The sequence below is a fragment of the Schistocerca gregaria genome, chromosome X (assembly GCF_023897955.1).
Source record: "Schistocerca gregaria isolate iqSchGreg1 chromosome X, iqSchGreg1.2, whole genome shotgun sequence".
NCBI lineage: Eukaryota > Metazoa > Arthropoda > Insecta > Orthoptera > Acrididae > Schistocerca > Schistocerca gregaria.
The window spans coordinates 299,457,574-299,472,180 of NC_064931.1; the positions used below are offsets into that span (position 1 = coordinate 299,457,574).

At 41.6% G+C, this 14,607-nt stretch overlaps 1 protein-coding gene across 19 annotated transcripts in view; it reads right to left on the minus strand.

The window, feature by feature from the left end:
• LOC126297808 (ELAV-like protein 1) overlaps positions 1-14,607 on the minus strand; it is a 199,612-nt gene that overhangs the window by 68,372 nt on the left and 116,633 nt on the right. For all 19 annotated transcript variants that reach the window (XM_049989027.1, XM_049989025.1, XM_049989036.1 and 16 more), the window contains one exon: positions 6,881-6,984. In XM_049989027.1, the coding sequence (XP_049844984.1) occupies positions 6,881-6,984 (104 nt within the window). The remainder of the gene's footprint in view (positions 1-6,880; positions 6,985-14,607) is intronic.

Consider the following 14,607-nt stretch of genomic DNA (forward strand, 5'->3'; position numbering starts at 1 on the left):
TAGATCGTCAAAAAATGAACAGAGACCAAACATGAAAATAGGATGAAGGTGTACTGAACTGTGAAAAAAAAAATAGAAACAGTTAACTGTCCAAGCACATGGAGTTCAACATCGAGTGAATTACAGGAACAAAGGCGTGTGGTTGTGTGGTCAGGGTGTTGGACTGTAATGCGGGAGATCTGTATTCACATCTTCCTCATGCCCAATTTTTTTTCACAAAATTATGTATCTTTTCTTCTGTAGTCCTGGAAACTATCATACTACGCACTGGTTACGGATTACGAGTCATGTGGTGGGAATATATATTGCCGTCGCAGGTAAATGCGGTGGATAGTCTCACAGAAATGGGGGAAACAAACGTGTTTTAAGTATGTTACAATAGAGGAATTAAACAGTCAGAACTTCCAAAATGGAACGCAAGAGTCGTAACAACATGTGGCAACTGTGTAGAAGAAATCGGATTTAGTACGTCTGGAGGTCGCTTCCTTTTGTCTCGCTGTTGTAAATGAGCGTTACACCACAACACGGATACAAATTTGAGTACAGCGAACAGACTTCAATAACCGGGCGGACAGTTTATAATTTTGTAAAAGAAAGAGCACATAAATATGGGACATGAGGTAGAATTAAACAAGGATCTCTTCCTTCGCAATCAAAATCGTGACCATATAACCACAACGCCGTAGCTGTACAGATTTGGTCAATGTTGCACATCTTAAGCTTGGACCATTTACTGTTTCTATTTTGCTTCTTTCACAGTCCACCACCCCACCTTCCTGTTTTCATACTTGATTTGTGTTCAATTTTTGACGGACTATCCACTGGGCCATTTCACCACTAAATCTGAGGGAGGTGCGATGGGGAGTTCCCTTTGTGAGTTACTGCATTGGATCAGTGTGAGTAGTCCGAGTCTGGTCCACCCCACCGTAACTTTGTCCTAACTACTGAATGAGACCACCACTTCTCCATACAGTCCAGTCTTCTATTGATCATAGCCACACTTTTACAAAGTACATCTGCCACCTTCCATTATGGGGTCTTCTTCGCCCTTTCATAGTTCTTGGAACCCAGCAACAGCTTTTCTTCGTCCGGCTACCACCACACTATCGCCTCGTTACATGCTACGCTCACTTATTTGATTTTCATGAAGATAAATTACAATTTCCAATTCAGCACATTTTCCATCCCATTTGTTTTCCGCTTCCCAACATGCCACTTCCAGTGCAACTGGCTTTTTCCCCGTATTTGGCATTGGAGTCAATGTCTCATTCTCGGAAGTTAAAACTGGTAATAATCACTATTACACTCTTCATATTCGACAGATCATTTTAAGTGCTCAAATATGGGCAGTATTTTTATAATAATGTGCAATACAATGAAATTACTTCATATTAAGAAACGCTGTTTTATTACTGCGGTAGTTCAAATTACAAAATAACCTGAAGTGTATCGATGTAGGTGTATTAAGCACGAACGAGTATTCTACAAGATATTACTAATTTATGACCGGTATCACCTCTGCTGTCATATCTAAGAATTCCCATTAGGAATAATTAGTGTGTCTCGTCTTAGTTTCAGCATTTAATTCTCTCCATTTCTCAGTGGGATTTGCCACTCATAACTCTCCAATCCTTATCAGCACCTCCGGAAGTGAGGACGTCGGTGCACAAATCTCAGAATTCAAAAGAATTTCGTTCTGTGTATTATCGACAGAAGCGATACTGTTCTGTCAGATTTATTTAATCACAGTGATACTATATTTTCTTTTTGTTCATAATAATAATCGGGTTTCTTAACTGTTTTATTTCTCCGTTGCAGAGCCGTGTTTTCTGATTTTACTTCCACTTAGCTGGACATGTCACATAGCTAGTAACCTTAGTTCCCGAAGTTACCCGAAAAGCAACAAATATCCTGCTGCCGGATTAGAGTGCCCCAATCGTAGACTTAACGTTCTGCCAGATGCCCTGTTACCTACGCGTATTACACTGGTTTTAGTTTTCACGTTTAAGTACCGTTTTCCTTCTGATGAGTTTCTGTCCTGATAAATCATTTCATGCACTGTCACCTCAAAGTTTTGGTTATTACGGGAGTTATTTGTTGTTGATACTGCATCCTTTTAGAGTTTTTTCTTGATAAACCTTATTTCGGTCTTCTGTCTCATTTTTCAACAGTGACATGCACAATTATAAATAAAGTTTTCTGTTTTGAAGTTTCAGGGCGCATCCAAGTTGCGCTAATAGTGGGAGGAAATGCTCTATATAGCTTGTATTGCCCACGTAAGTAAATAAACCTTACCTTGTTTTAGTACAATGCATCTGATGTACAATCAGTATGCCACATGCAGAGCCGCCGATAAGGAACATGAAGTATTTATTTATTTTGAACTGTTTCTATTGCTGTCTATCAGTGAGGTAACGAGAAAGAATCTTAGTCCTTAGTGATAACTATCACTACGTTGAGAACACTCTTCAGGCTTGGTTTCCTCTGTCCGAACACAGCAGGCGCCATCATGAAATCGACAGAATGAACGGAAGTTAAGATTTGTGTAATTTGACCAGAAATATCCTCTTGCTATTACTCCAAGCGTTGAAAAGCGTTTAAACATAAAACACAGGCACGCTATAAAGTTACCTCAGATAACTTTTACTTTCTAGCACTGCTCACATTAGGACACACAGTCCGTCTTGGCGGTACGTAAGTTTTAACTAACGTAAGGAACTAGTAAAATATTGAATCCAGACCAGGAAAGTCACCTAACAGCTACTTCAGTGAACCTAGTTGGCTGATTGGTAACTTTACTGGATGATTTTGGGTATTATTAAACCGCTTCAGTTTTATAATAGATTAAGCGGTTTATTAATATCCAAAATAGCTCATGGCTGTGGTTGCCCTACGAACAAGACCGACTGCATAACTGAATGTGCAAACCAAAGCTCTCGCACACAGTGAAATAATCTGCTTGACAACTTAGGTAAAAGTGAGGTTACTATTTTTAATAACTCGCTGCAAGCAGGGATAACTGCAATACTAGTGGAGAACATAAGAGAAGAATGATAAAACCAAATGAACAGTAAGTACAACCATACGAGAGGAAGAAGAAAATTGAGATTTTGCATTTGCCACAGGTGCAGTAACCAAAAACCAGATTCATCTACTGAATGATTTTGTTTAAGCTGCTTTTTAAAGTAGTAGTGCTGAGTGAGATTCGACAGAACTGATTAACTGGGAAGCCATATCTTCAAATAATTCATCCTACTAGATTCCTACAGCGACAAACTGTCGACCAGAACTATCTCTTGCCTTAGAAACCGAATGGTAATGGTTGTCCCTTATAGACAGACAACGAAAACCTTTCTACTCAACCTTCTTTCTACTCAAGTTACCTAAATTTGTTACTTTTTTTCTAAATTTGTCTATTACTATACTTGTCAGCGAAAGGCTTGTTGGGGTGTTGTGAAGTATCAATTATCTGAATGTGACCGGTTCACCGGGTTTGGCTCACCTACTGCCAAAAAATGAATTTGTGGCCAGAACATGTCTAATCCACTGGAGAATTTACAACAGCCTTTATGGAGTATGAGCTTAACTCTGCTGACTTTTTATTAAAAAAATTATTCCTGTAAATCAAAGAGTCAAACGAAAACTATTTCTTAACGATATTGGCACCAGAATGAGTAAGGTGCACATTATTATGGCAAGTCAACTTAGTTATCGAATGCTGCACAATGTCACCAATGCATATGACGTTTTTCAATGTAGTCACCATGTGTCTGTAAACTACCCTCTGAGCGTGCTACGAAGCATTCAGTTTTCTCAACGGTAGAAATCAGCTCCGTCACAGAGGTATTGATGAACTGCTCTATGGACATCATAGTCGGAAAATCTTCGAAAGCTGCAAATCAGCTCCATGACTGCCTGGACTGTCGTCCGTGTTCGTTATCTATAGCCTTCCTTACTTACTAATATATTAAATTGTCGGCACTATTTCACCAAGGCTGGGCGCGACACTGCATTTGGTCCATATACCGACAAAATTTCACGATCAATCTCTGCAATTTAGACGTTTTGCCGACATGATTCTTACTGTTCTATGTACTTCAACTCTAAAGTAAGTTTTTAGCTACAACGCTACCTCACTCCAGCACTGTCAAGCACCTGTTATGTGTACAGCATCGGAAGTCACTCCAGGAAACGCGGGATTTTTACTGTCTTCTGACAATGTGTCACTTTTGCGCAACGTCTTAGCACGAGACTATATATTACATTCCGAAGTTCTACATATAAATGAAATTTTCAATACATGAACAAACATAATAACTCTTCATTACATTTTCAACGAAACTTTTGTCAAGCTCATGAATTTTAAGTTATATTCGTGAATGGAGAAATAAGACAATTCTTAGCTACCAGACTCGTCCTGTCACGACCACATATCCTCGCTCTAGACCAGCATGGGAATGACAGAAGAACTGGTACAGTCGTCAATGTGTGCAACTCTGGCGTTTTTCTTTAACTGCAGTGATAAAATACCGACAGGAATTTTACTGTTAACGAGATAACAACCCGTTTCCTCTTTCTGATCCATCCTGCTGGCAATGTGTTTTACTTATTTTGGAAATTTACGCTAAGGAAAACAAACACACACACACACACCCCCAACACACACACACACACACCCCCAACACACACACACACACACACCCCCAACACACACACACACACACACCCCCAACACACACACACACACACACACCCCCAACACACACACACACACACACACCCCCAACACACACACACACACAACACACACACACACACACACCCACCCCCAACACACACACACACACACACACACACCCCCAACACACACACACACACACCCCCAACACACACACACACACACCCCCAACACACACACACACACACACCCCCAACACCCCCAACACACACACACCCCCAACACACACACACCCCCAACACACACACCCAACACACACACACCCCCAACACACACACACCCCCAACACACACACACACACACACACACCCCCAACACACACACACACACACCCCCAACACACACACACACACACCCCCAACACACACACACACACACCCCCAACACACACACACACACACACACACCCCCAACACACACACACACACACACACACCCAACACACACACACACACACACCCAACACACACACACACACACACCCAACACACACACACACACACACACACCCAACACACACACACACACACACCCAACACACACACACACACACACCCAACACACACACACACACACACACACACACACACACACACACACACAACACCCAACACACCTGTAGTATCGTATACACAAGGTATAAAAAGGCAGCGCATTGGCGCAGCTGTCATTTGAACTGAGCTGATTCATGTGGAAAGTTTTCCGACGTGACTGAAGCTAGATAAATGGAACGCTAGGTTTCTGAAATCGTTAGGGAATTCAATAATCTGAGATCCGTGAGCTGATATGGAGCGCTTTGTCTATTCTGAGACATGAACACCCACTGTAAGTTCTAATGATGGCTCAGTCATGTGACACTGCCACTTACATCAGCACTCTCTCCAACGAAGCAAGTACCTCTAATTCTATTATTACGTCATCACATTTTTGCATTTCATTACCTTCACTTTCAGCTTGACTCGGGGAAGTCACGGGCTTCTCATTTCGTTATTTCTCACGTATGAAAATGCAGAAACTGCATATACTTAACAGAAAAAACGCAGTATATACTTTCAACAATTCCAGTCCTCATATCACATGAGTTTCACAGTAATTAGATAGAAAGTACACATTTTGTTGCTGGTTTACGTGACGACGTGGTTTTTCAGAAGGCACCGATGTTTGCTACGGAAAAAGCGAAAAATTACATCTATACTCTGCCCAACTATTGAAGTCCATTGGGGACCATGTTTAGGAGTTGAAAATACAGACACTTGTTGGACAGAATGTAAAGTAGGTTGGTATTTTAATTTTTAGTCGTCTCAGCACCTTGATTCGGGAACGAAGTATGCCCATTCTTTGATATTTAGCAAATTACCTACACTGTTCAGCACATGATTTATTGGAGGATTTAACGTTCTACGAGTAATGAACTTTATAGCGAACTGATGAATGGAACTACTATTCCCCTTCATGCCATGTTCAAGGACTGGCACATTGCCAAACGCTCACATACTGAGCAGCACAGGTAAATTTCTGAAGGACCAACTGGCAGCCACATCGCCTGTGTCTGAGGGGAAATGAGCCACTGTGGGAGTTTCAGAAGCGCCCAATCACACAATTAACGCCACGATGCAGGCACGACATTTCACTTGAAGACAGGGCTTGCTTTATTTATTTATTTATTTATTTATTTATTTATTTTTTATTTATTACAGGAATGAGGTCCTTACGGTGTCTACTATTGCACTCATACCTGCTTCAAATAGATCTTAGATATCTCTTCTATTCCCCCGCGAAACCTAACGACTGTAAGCGTTATCACTAAACAGCCGGTTGACTGTTCCTGTCCCTAATCTTAGTGCATTCTTAACTTTGCCTCATAAACAGCAACGCATTTAAGAACTGTTTGCCACCGAAAGAAACTGCCATTTTTATGAGGTATTTTCTCTCCTTCAGTAATCAAAACCACGAAAGATTTTTGCTGGTAGTTTACGTACTGCTGAAAATTGATCACTAGAATGTTTTGGCCGTAATATAAATCTATTAAGTGAAATAGAAATACCAGCGTTTTTCACGCCGCCTTGGGTGCGTAAAGCGATGACATGACACGCTGGTTTTACATTATCACCCGTGTCACCCATATGATGAATCATCACTTACCTTTATGGTCTTATTCTGTAACCGCAAGCCATTCAGAGTATTAATGGCCTTCTCTGCATCTTCAGGACGATGGTAGTTCACAAATCCGTATCCCAGACTTTGTCCTGCAACAAACATAGAAAGTTTTCCTTTATATTCCACATCGAACACTCCTGCTACAATACGTCATTTCATTTACAGACCAAAGTTGAGTATTTAACGTAAAATGGGTTCGATGTGACAAAAAATTTCATCCTAATGAGAGCGTAAACAGTTTGATTTGGAAAGTGATTCCTAAAAGGGTGTTTGTAAGCATAAAAACACTGCACTTTGGCATTTATGATGCAATAGCAACGTACAAACAAGGGAACAGTGCGAAGTGTGAAGTTCTGAAGGCATTAGGATTTACAGCTGGGGGCGAACACTGTACGAGCACTAAGAAATATTGACAGAGAAAGGATAAGAGGAGCAGAAAGAAGAGAAAGGCATATGAAGTATGATGGAACAACAGGCCAGAAAAGAAGACAGGAGAGGAAGCTTTTGGAGGAGGATGAAGAAGACCCTGATAATCCATCCTACAGTGCAGGAATGTATTAAGAAACTTTGATAGCCATTTCCCATAAATTAGAATTTTTCGAATATAAGGAACATTTTCTCAAAATCCACTCAAGCTAGAGATGAAATTTTTATACGGCACTCCTAGTGGTCAAACTTACATTGAAACACAGCCATTTGGCAATATGTTCAGTACTTTCATTTCAGTTATAAAGCAATTATTTGTAAAAAGTTTGGGTTATTAATAAAAAATAATTGGAAGGAAACTAGAAAAGATACTTCAAAATTCCTCTGTAATAACTGCAATACTAAACCACTATATGTAAAAAAATTCAAATTTTTCTATTTGGTAGTTTGTTCATGAATGTTCCTCACACATAGTGATTTTAACATGGCCAGCATAGGCACCTCCGGCTCCCCTTAAGTGGACTGCGGTAGTCATCGTGGGGTTGTGCACCACTGCGGCGGAGACGGAGCCTCTCCGTCGTTTCTAGGTCCCCGGTTAACATACAATGTAACACAATACGAAACATTACGTTATAGTTTCAATTAATACCTCTACTTGAATAATGTAGGCGTAGGTTCGAATTAAACCATTTCTGCCGCCATGTACCAATTCTGACCTTTATGTATTAATCATTTCGATTGTACTAAATAAGGCTGTCCTATGCCGTCACGCTATTTTTATCCGTTTTGTGGCCTGTGGGATCGGGAGATAGATCTATGAGATGAAGTGAGATTCTTATCATATAACGACAGCTTAGATGTTATTCTTTCCTGAGAGAGAACTACTGCATCGTTTCGGAAAGTTTATGAGCTTTTCAAATTATTTCTGCTGTAGTTTGTGTCTCCTGTTCAACAGCAACCCACACGCTCTTCATGCATAGTTCAGCTGTGTGGGTCTACACAAAAACAAATTAAGTAGACATGATGTACACGGGATACTGGCGAAAGAACTGAACTCGTACGTAATAGCTACCTCGATATTACGAAATAAATTTCTTGTATCGAATTTCATCAGGTTTACTGGCACTGCTTTTTATTAGAGAAACCAAGTTCGGCCTCAATCTGGCCAACTTTTCCTTTGTTATCGAACATGCACAGAAACGTCACCGCGATTGTCATAAAGTAATTGCTGGAGAACTTACTGTACGGTAAGTTATAGTCCCTCCGGGATTATTTTCGCCAAGTAACACAGACTGAAGAACCAAAGCTCTAACACTGACCAGATCAATTTTCAATAATTAACCATTTACGTTTTCCAAGATTTCACATTGTACATAGTAATAAATTCAGTAAATTTCGTGAGTACAGCTGTACGTGCAGACCATTTGGCCTTTTAACACTAAGTTAAAAGTTCGCTGTTGGTTTACTTAAAATGCTTTCTACACTGAACTCTGGTAAGTGTAAAAAATTTATGTTATCGGTCCCATTAATCTAAATACCATTCAAACCACGACACTCACTTTTCAGCAGACTAATGTCAAAGTTTGAAACTGTCGTTTACTACATTAAACTACTTCGTTATAAACACTGTTGGTAGCAGGTTGTGGTTTATAGCAGCCGCTTCTTAACTTTTTTTCGAAGGACTTGCTCGGAACTTCACCAAACGTGGTTTATGTTTTTAATACGTCCATCAGGTAATAAACCATTGCACAATTAATTAATTAATTAATTAATTAACATGGCATACTGATCTGAAAGTTACGGCAACCACCTCACTGTAGATATATGTAAGAGTAACTGTCATAGAAATGCACCTACGGAACAAATCATCGTCTACTGCATTGCGTATACAGATTCATAACGATGTGCGATTATGAAGTGGAACTAGTTGCATGCACATAATAGCAATGCATCGTAGTTCGTGAAAGATTTATGTACTGATAGAAGAACTATGACAAATTACATAACACTTATAAATATTTGTATTAGGAGTAAAATATTGCAATAGTTTGTGACATACGAATGTAACAAAATAGGGAAAACCCTAATACTGCCTGTTACTTAGTACTAGTTTCGTTTTCGACATGGGAGAAATATCGGCATCGAGCGCGACGCCACAGACAGCAGGGGGAGACTAGCGGGGGCTCGCGCTGAGTCACATGGCTCATGAATCATGGTAGCCTCCCCACGCCGCTTCTCAATTTGCCGGCTGTATCACCACGGCACGGCACTGACCATTTCTTGCTCGACGTCAGGAAAAAGATGCATCTCGTAAACTGGCACCTTGCCCGCGTATGTGGCTGACCCTAGACACCTCCACCGTCACAATCCTCCACGTTCTCCACCTTTAGACAAGGGCGGCGGCGGCGGCGGCGGCAGCAGCAGCAGCAGCAGCAGCAGTCAATGCTTCACTGTTTTCCACAATTTCACAGGTTGCCTTCACCCCAGTTTATCACGCAATGCATCTGAAAGATCTCAAAATATGCATACTTCCATGTATTGTTGGAAACACAAAGTAAGAGTTACCAGGTCCGTAAGTGCGGACTCAACAACATTTAAGCAACTGCACACTTTTGGAGCCACGGAAGAATAAGTTTTATCTTGGCTACACGCCCGTCTTCAATACTGCGAGCTTGAAGTTTCCATTTCTTAGAGCTATAACGTTTTCGGTGCCAATACCGATCACTTTACGTTAACACACTAGTTGATACACCCATTTTTGTAATAACGTGGAACTTAGAACCTCTGTTTAAGGCGCTTGTCCTGAATGCTTAATTAGAAATGTGTACAATTTTTAAAACGCTTTGGCAGCACGGGGAAAGAAACGTCAAGTTCTACTAGTGCTCAGTGAACATTGTTTCGGGCGTTCAGTAGCCATTCATCTCTCTTCTGCGTTCTATTAGAAACTCCCGCAGTTTTCCTCTCTTGTCTCACTTTAAAATACCGTGGACAACGAATATACCAGTAATGGTATACGAGACACCAGCCTTAAAAAATGCAAAAATTAAACGCCCAATAGCCAGTGCGTCAAATTATGTCCTTAGGTCCTTGTTGCTCCCAAGAGCACTCACACAATGTAATTCCTCGACTGTATTTAGATTCGATAATACGCATTCACTGGATAAGCTATACAATTCGTGGTTTTCAGACTTTCTTCTAGACTAGTCTGGTGCAGCTTACCATGATAGTTTATACTGTACATCTACCTTCACTTCTGCGTAACTATTGTAATCTCCAAGTATCTGCTTATTGTGGTCCACCCTCAGGCCCCCTCTGCAACTTTTACCTCCCACGCCTCCATCACCAAATTTACGTTTGTTACCTTCGGATGTCTCGTATTAACGAAGCCGCCCTTTTAGTCGTGTGATGCCATAAATTTCTTTGTCCTTTAATTCGTTTCGCTATCTCCTCCGTTTTCAGACCTGATCTTCAGCATTTTCTCTAACGTAATATTTCGAGAACTTCTACTCATTTATTTTATTAATTCTGCATCTTCCAAGTTTCGCTTCCGTCCAATGAAATTTATATTCCATGTGAAATTCTCTTCTTTCGAGAAAGCTTTTGTTGCTGTTGCCACCGTGCACTTTGTATCTTTTTTACTTCCACCATCGTCAGTTATTTTGATTGGCAAACAGCAAAAACTCCATCAGTGTCATCTCTAATTCCCTTAGAATAAACCGATTTAATTCGACTACACTTATTTTGCGGATTTTCATCTACTCCATTCATTCCGTTCAGATCATTTGCGTATTGCTGCAAATGTAATATCAGAGCTTCCATAATGCTTCTATAAAGGATCCATTCGTGATGCCATAGTAGTTTTGCTTCTGTTAGTCATCTCTATTGCCAGTCGTACTACTTGATAATTAATACTTCAAGATACGTATGCTTGATATCAGTAGTCTAGACCAGATTATTTGCGATGTTCATCTCAAACCAAATCCAAAAAATTGTGGTCACATACAAAAGATTCTGTCGCAATAACTCCAAATGTGATTCGATTATACGAACTGGTATCTTCAAATCTGGAACTAACGCCGTAGAAGAAATGCCAAGTGGCGAACACAGTGAGCAATCAAAGCGTTACTACGGGAAGGAGTGAAGTCTTTCCTGACTGCCTCCACGATAAACCGTTTTCAATTATCACATCTTATTCAGAAAGTGGTTTACGGGCCAGTACGAAGTATTTATGAATCCCGCCCTCTTGCACAGAACCAGTCTCAGGGATTAACTCTACTGCGCCAGATACGTCATCGGTGCCGACCGCCGCAACAGTGCAGTATCCGAATACTTTCTTATCTCGTGCAGCTCTATACACAGGCACCACCATAACATTTTTGTATTTAACAGCCCTCTGACCTCCTCCTCCTCCTCCTCCTCCTCCCCTTTCCTAATGTTTCGAAAGCTGTTAGGTAAAAATAACTACGATATTTAAGTTCACCGAACTGTAGCAATAATTTTTATGTTCAAACGACCCTCTATAGAGTACCACATATACTGATACCCCTCTGGTCACATGAGTGAAGGCAAAATATGTAGTTCAACACTTTCGGGACGGAACACGATGACGACTCGAAAAATGGCTCTGAGCACTATGGGACTCAACTGCTGTGGTCATTAGTCCCCTAGAACTTAGAACTACTTAAACCTAACTAACCTAAGGACATCACACACATCCATGCCCGAGGCAGGATTCGAACCTGCGACCGTAGCAGTCGCACGGTTCCGGACTGCGCGCCTAGAACCGCGAGACCACCGCGGCCGGCGAGTATGACTCGCGCAACGGCTGTGTGAGACGGAGGGCGCCAGGGTATAGCCCGTACCGAGCGTGAAGACAGTGGCTGCGACTGCGCTTCCTTTCATCTACCAGTAACCATATATGCAGCACAAAGAAGTGTGCGCGCACGCACTGTGATACCAGTGTTCGAATTCAGACCTGAATGTTCTCAAATACATCGCTTTTTTCTGTTGGTGCTGAGTGTTGCGTCCGTACAACTTTCGTCTGTCAGAGCCAGAACATGTCGAAAAGTATCTTCTTTGTGTGTCCTAACTGTGATGCAGTTCTTTGTTGGTCGGTATTTCAAAACATACAACCCTCAGTCAAATTACGTGTAAGAACGGCGTGTGCGAATGATTCTTTCCGGGGTAACAGCATGAGTCAGAAAATCTTTAAATATGTGCCGATTTCATTATCTCTCAAACCACCTTTCAACAAATAGTTGCAGATTTCATAGCTTCGAATGACATCACATGGCTTAATGCAGCCGTCCACCTTCCCCAACCACAATAACTGAGGCCTCTCTCAAAACTTAAAACAGCAACGGTTCCACAGTAAATTTACAGGTATCTGCAATTTACAGAAAATTTCTACGAATTTAATTTTCGGTTTAGCAGTTTGCGTGACGTGAGCAAGCAATTTTTTCTTTTACCAAAGATCACTTATCAATATTTGGTTTTGACTTGGACAAAACCTTATCTCCCAAAATAGTTTGGGTGTGTTTAAATACTTACAATCGAAATAAACACTCTCCCGAACGATGCTGTAGGTGTATCAGACACCAAAATTACTTTTAACTTTGGCTGAAATTCTTACGCCCTGTTCTCTACGCAGAAATGTAGAATTAAAATGTGCACAAAATATTCACATCACACTTACCGCAGAGAAGTGTTATTTTACAGGGAAATGTTAAAAACCTAGCAAGTAATATTCTACCGTGAGTGGCACTGGTAGCTTTATTCTGTTTACGAGTGACTTACGCAGGCTGAACTGATTTGACGAATAACGGCAAGACATGTATTCCGCAATTAATGAATTGTTGGCGACCATGACAGTACTGCGTTCAACTGAACTGACCCATGAGAAAGTTAAGTCGCCTGCTAGTTTACGTAGTTGTGTTGCCTCTTACTTCCATTACAGTAGATACGTCTGTGACCAAAAATCAGGATGCCTAAGAAGCATATTTAAGTGACCTCTCTACATACGGTCTCCCCTGATGCCTGCCGGCCGAGATACAGTAACTGTTTAGTGTCGGAAGTCACGTCACAACGGAAATTATTTGAGACTGGATACAATTTACCAGGCTAAAGAACGTTATTATGCAAGGATTTCTACTATGCATATTGCACTGTCTTACGACACGCAAGCAAATCTTGCTGTTTTCAAAACATCTCCATGCAGCAAGTCAGAGCATGTATCCCAGAATGCATGTTCTCCCAGAATGCGTGTTCTGGGACGAATCGTCTTCGCAGGGAAGATCAGTGTATGCATTATGTAAGTATTTCTAATACAGACACTAAAAAATGCATCACCCGGTACCCAGAACTCGGGAAGACAGACGTTGACTGTGGATATTGTATTACAGACACAGTCCCTTTAACTGTTCAGAGATGTCACTGAACCCGCCCAAAGACGTAAACAACCATGCATGAACAGCGTCTATTAGACGGAAGGGGTCCGACAGCCTATTAATTCCAGTCATTCCATCAGGAAGGAGGTACAAGCCTTGTGTCGGCTTTAGTTCAACAACCATGCCTAGACAGTCAATACCGCGGTTCGATCATATCCGCATTGTTACTTTGTGCCAGGAAAGGCTCTTATCAAGAGAAGTGTCCAGGCGTCTGAGTGAGTAAACTGATGTTCAGACATGGACGAGATAGAGAGACAGAAACTGTCGATGACATGCCTCGCTCAGGCCGCCCAAGGGCTACTACTGCAGTGGTTGACCGCTACCTAAGGATTATGACTCCGAGGAGCTCTGACAGCAACGCCACCATGTTGAATATTGCTTTTCGTGCAGCCACAGGACGTCGTGTTCCGACTGGAAGTGTGCGCAATAGGCTGCACGATGTGCAACTTCACTCCTGACGTCCATGGCGAGGTCCATCTCTGTAACCACGACACCATGCAGCACGGTACAGATGGGCCCAACAACATGCCGAATAGACCGCTCAGAATTGGCATCACGTTCTCTTCACCGATGAGTGTCGTATATGCCTTCAATCAGACAATCGTCGGAGACGTATGGAGGTAACCCTGTCAGGCTGAACGCCTTAGACACTGTCCAGCGAGGGCAGCAAGGTGGAGGTTCCTTACTGTTTTGAGGGTGGCATTATGTGAGGGCCAACGTACGCCGTTGGTGGTCATGGAAGGCGCCGTACGACTGTATGATACGTGAATGCCTTCCTCCGACCAACAGTGCAGCCATATCGACAGCATATGGACGAGGCATTCGTGTTCATTGACAACA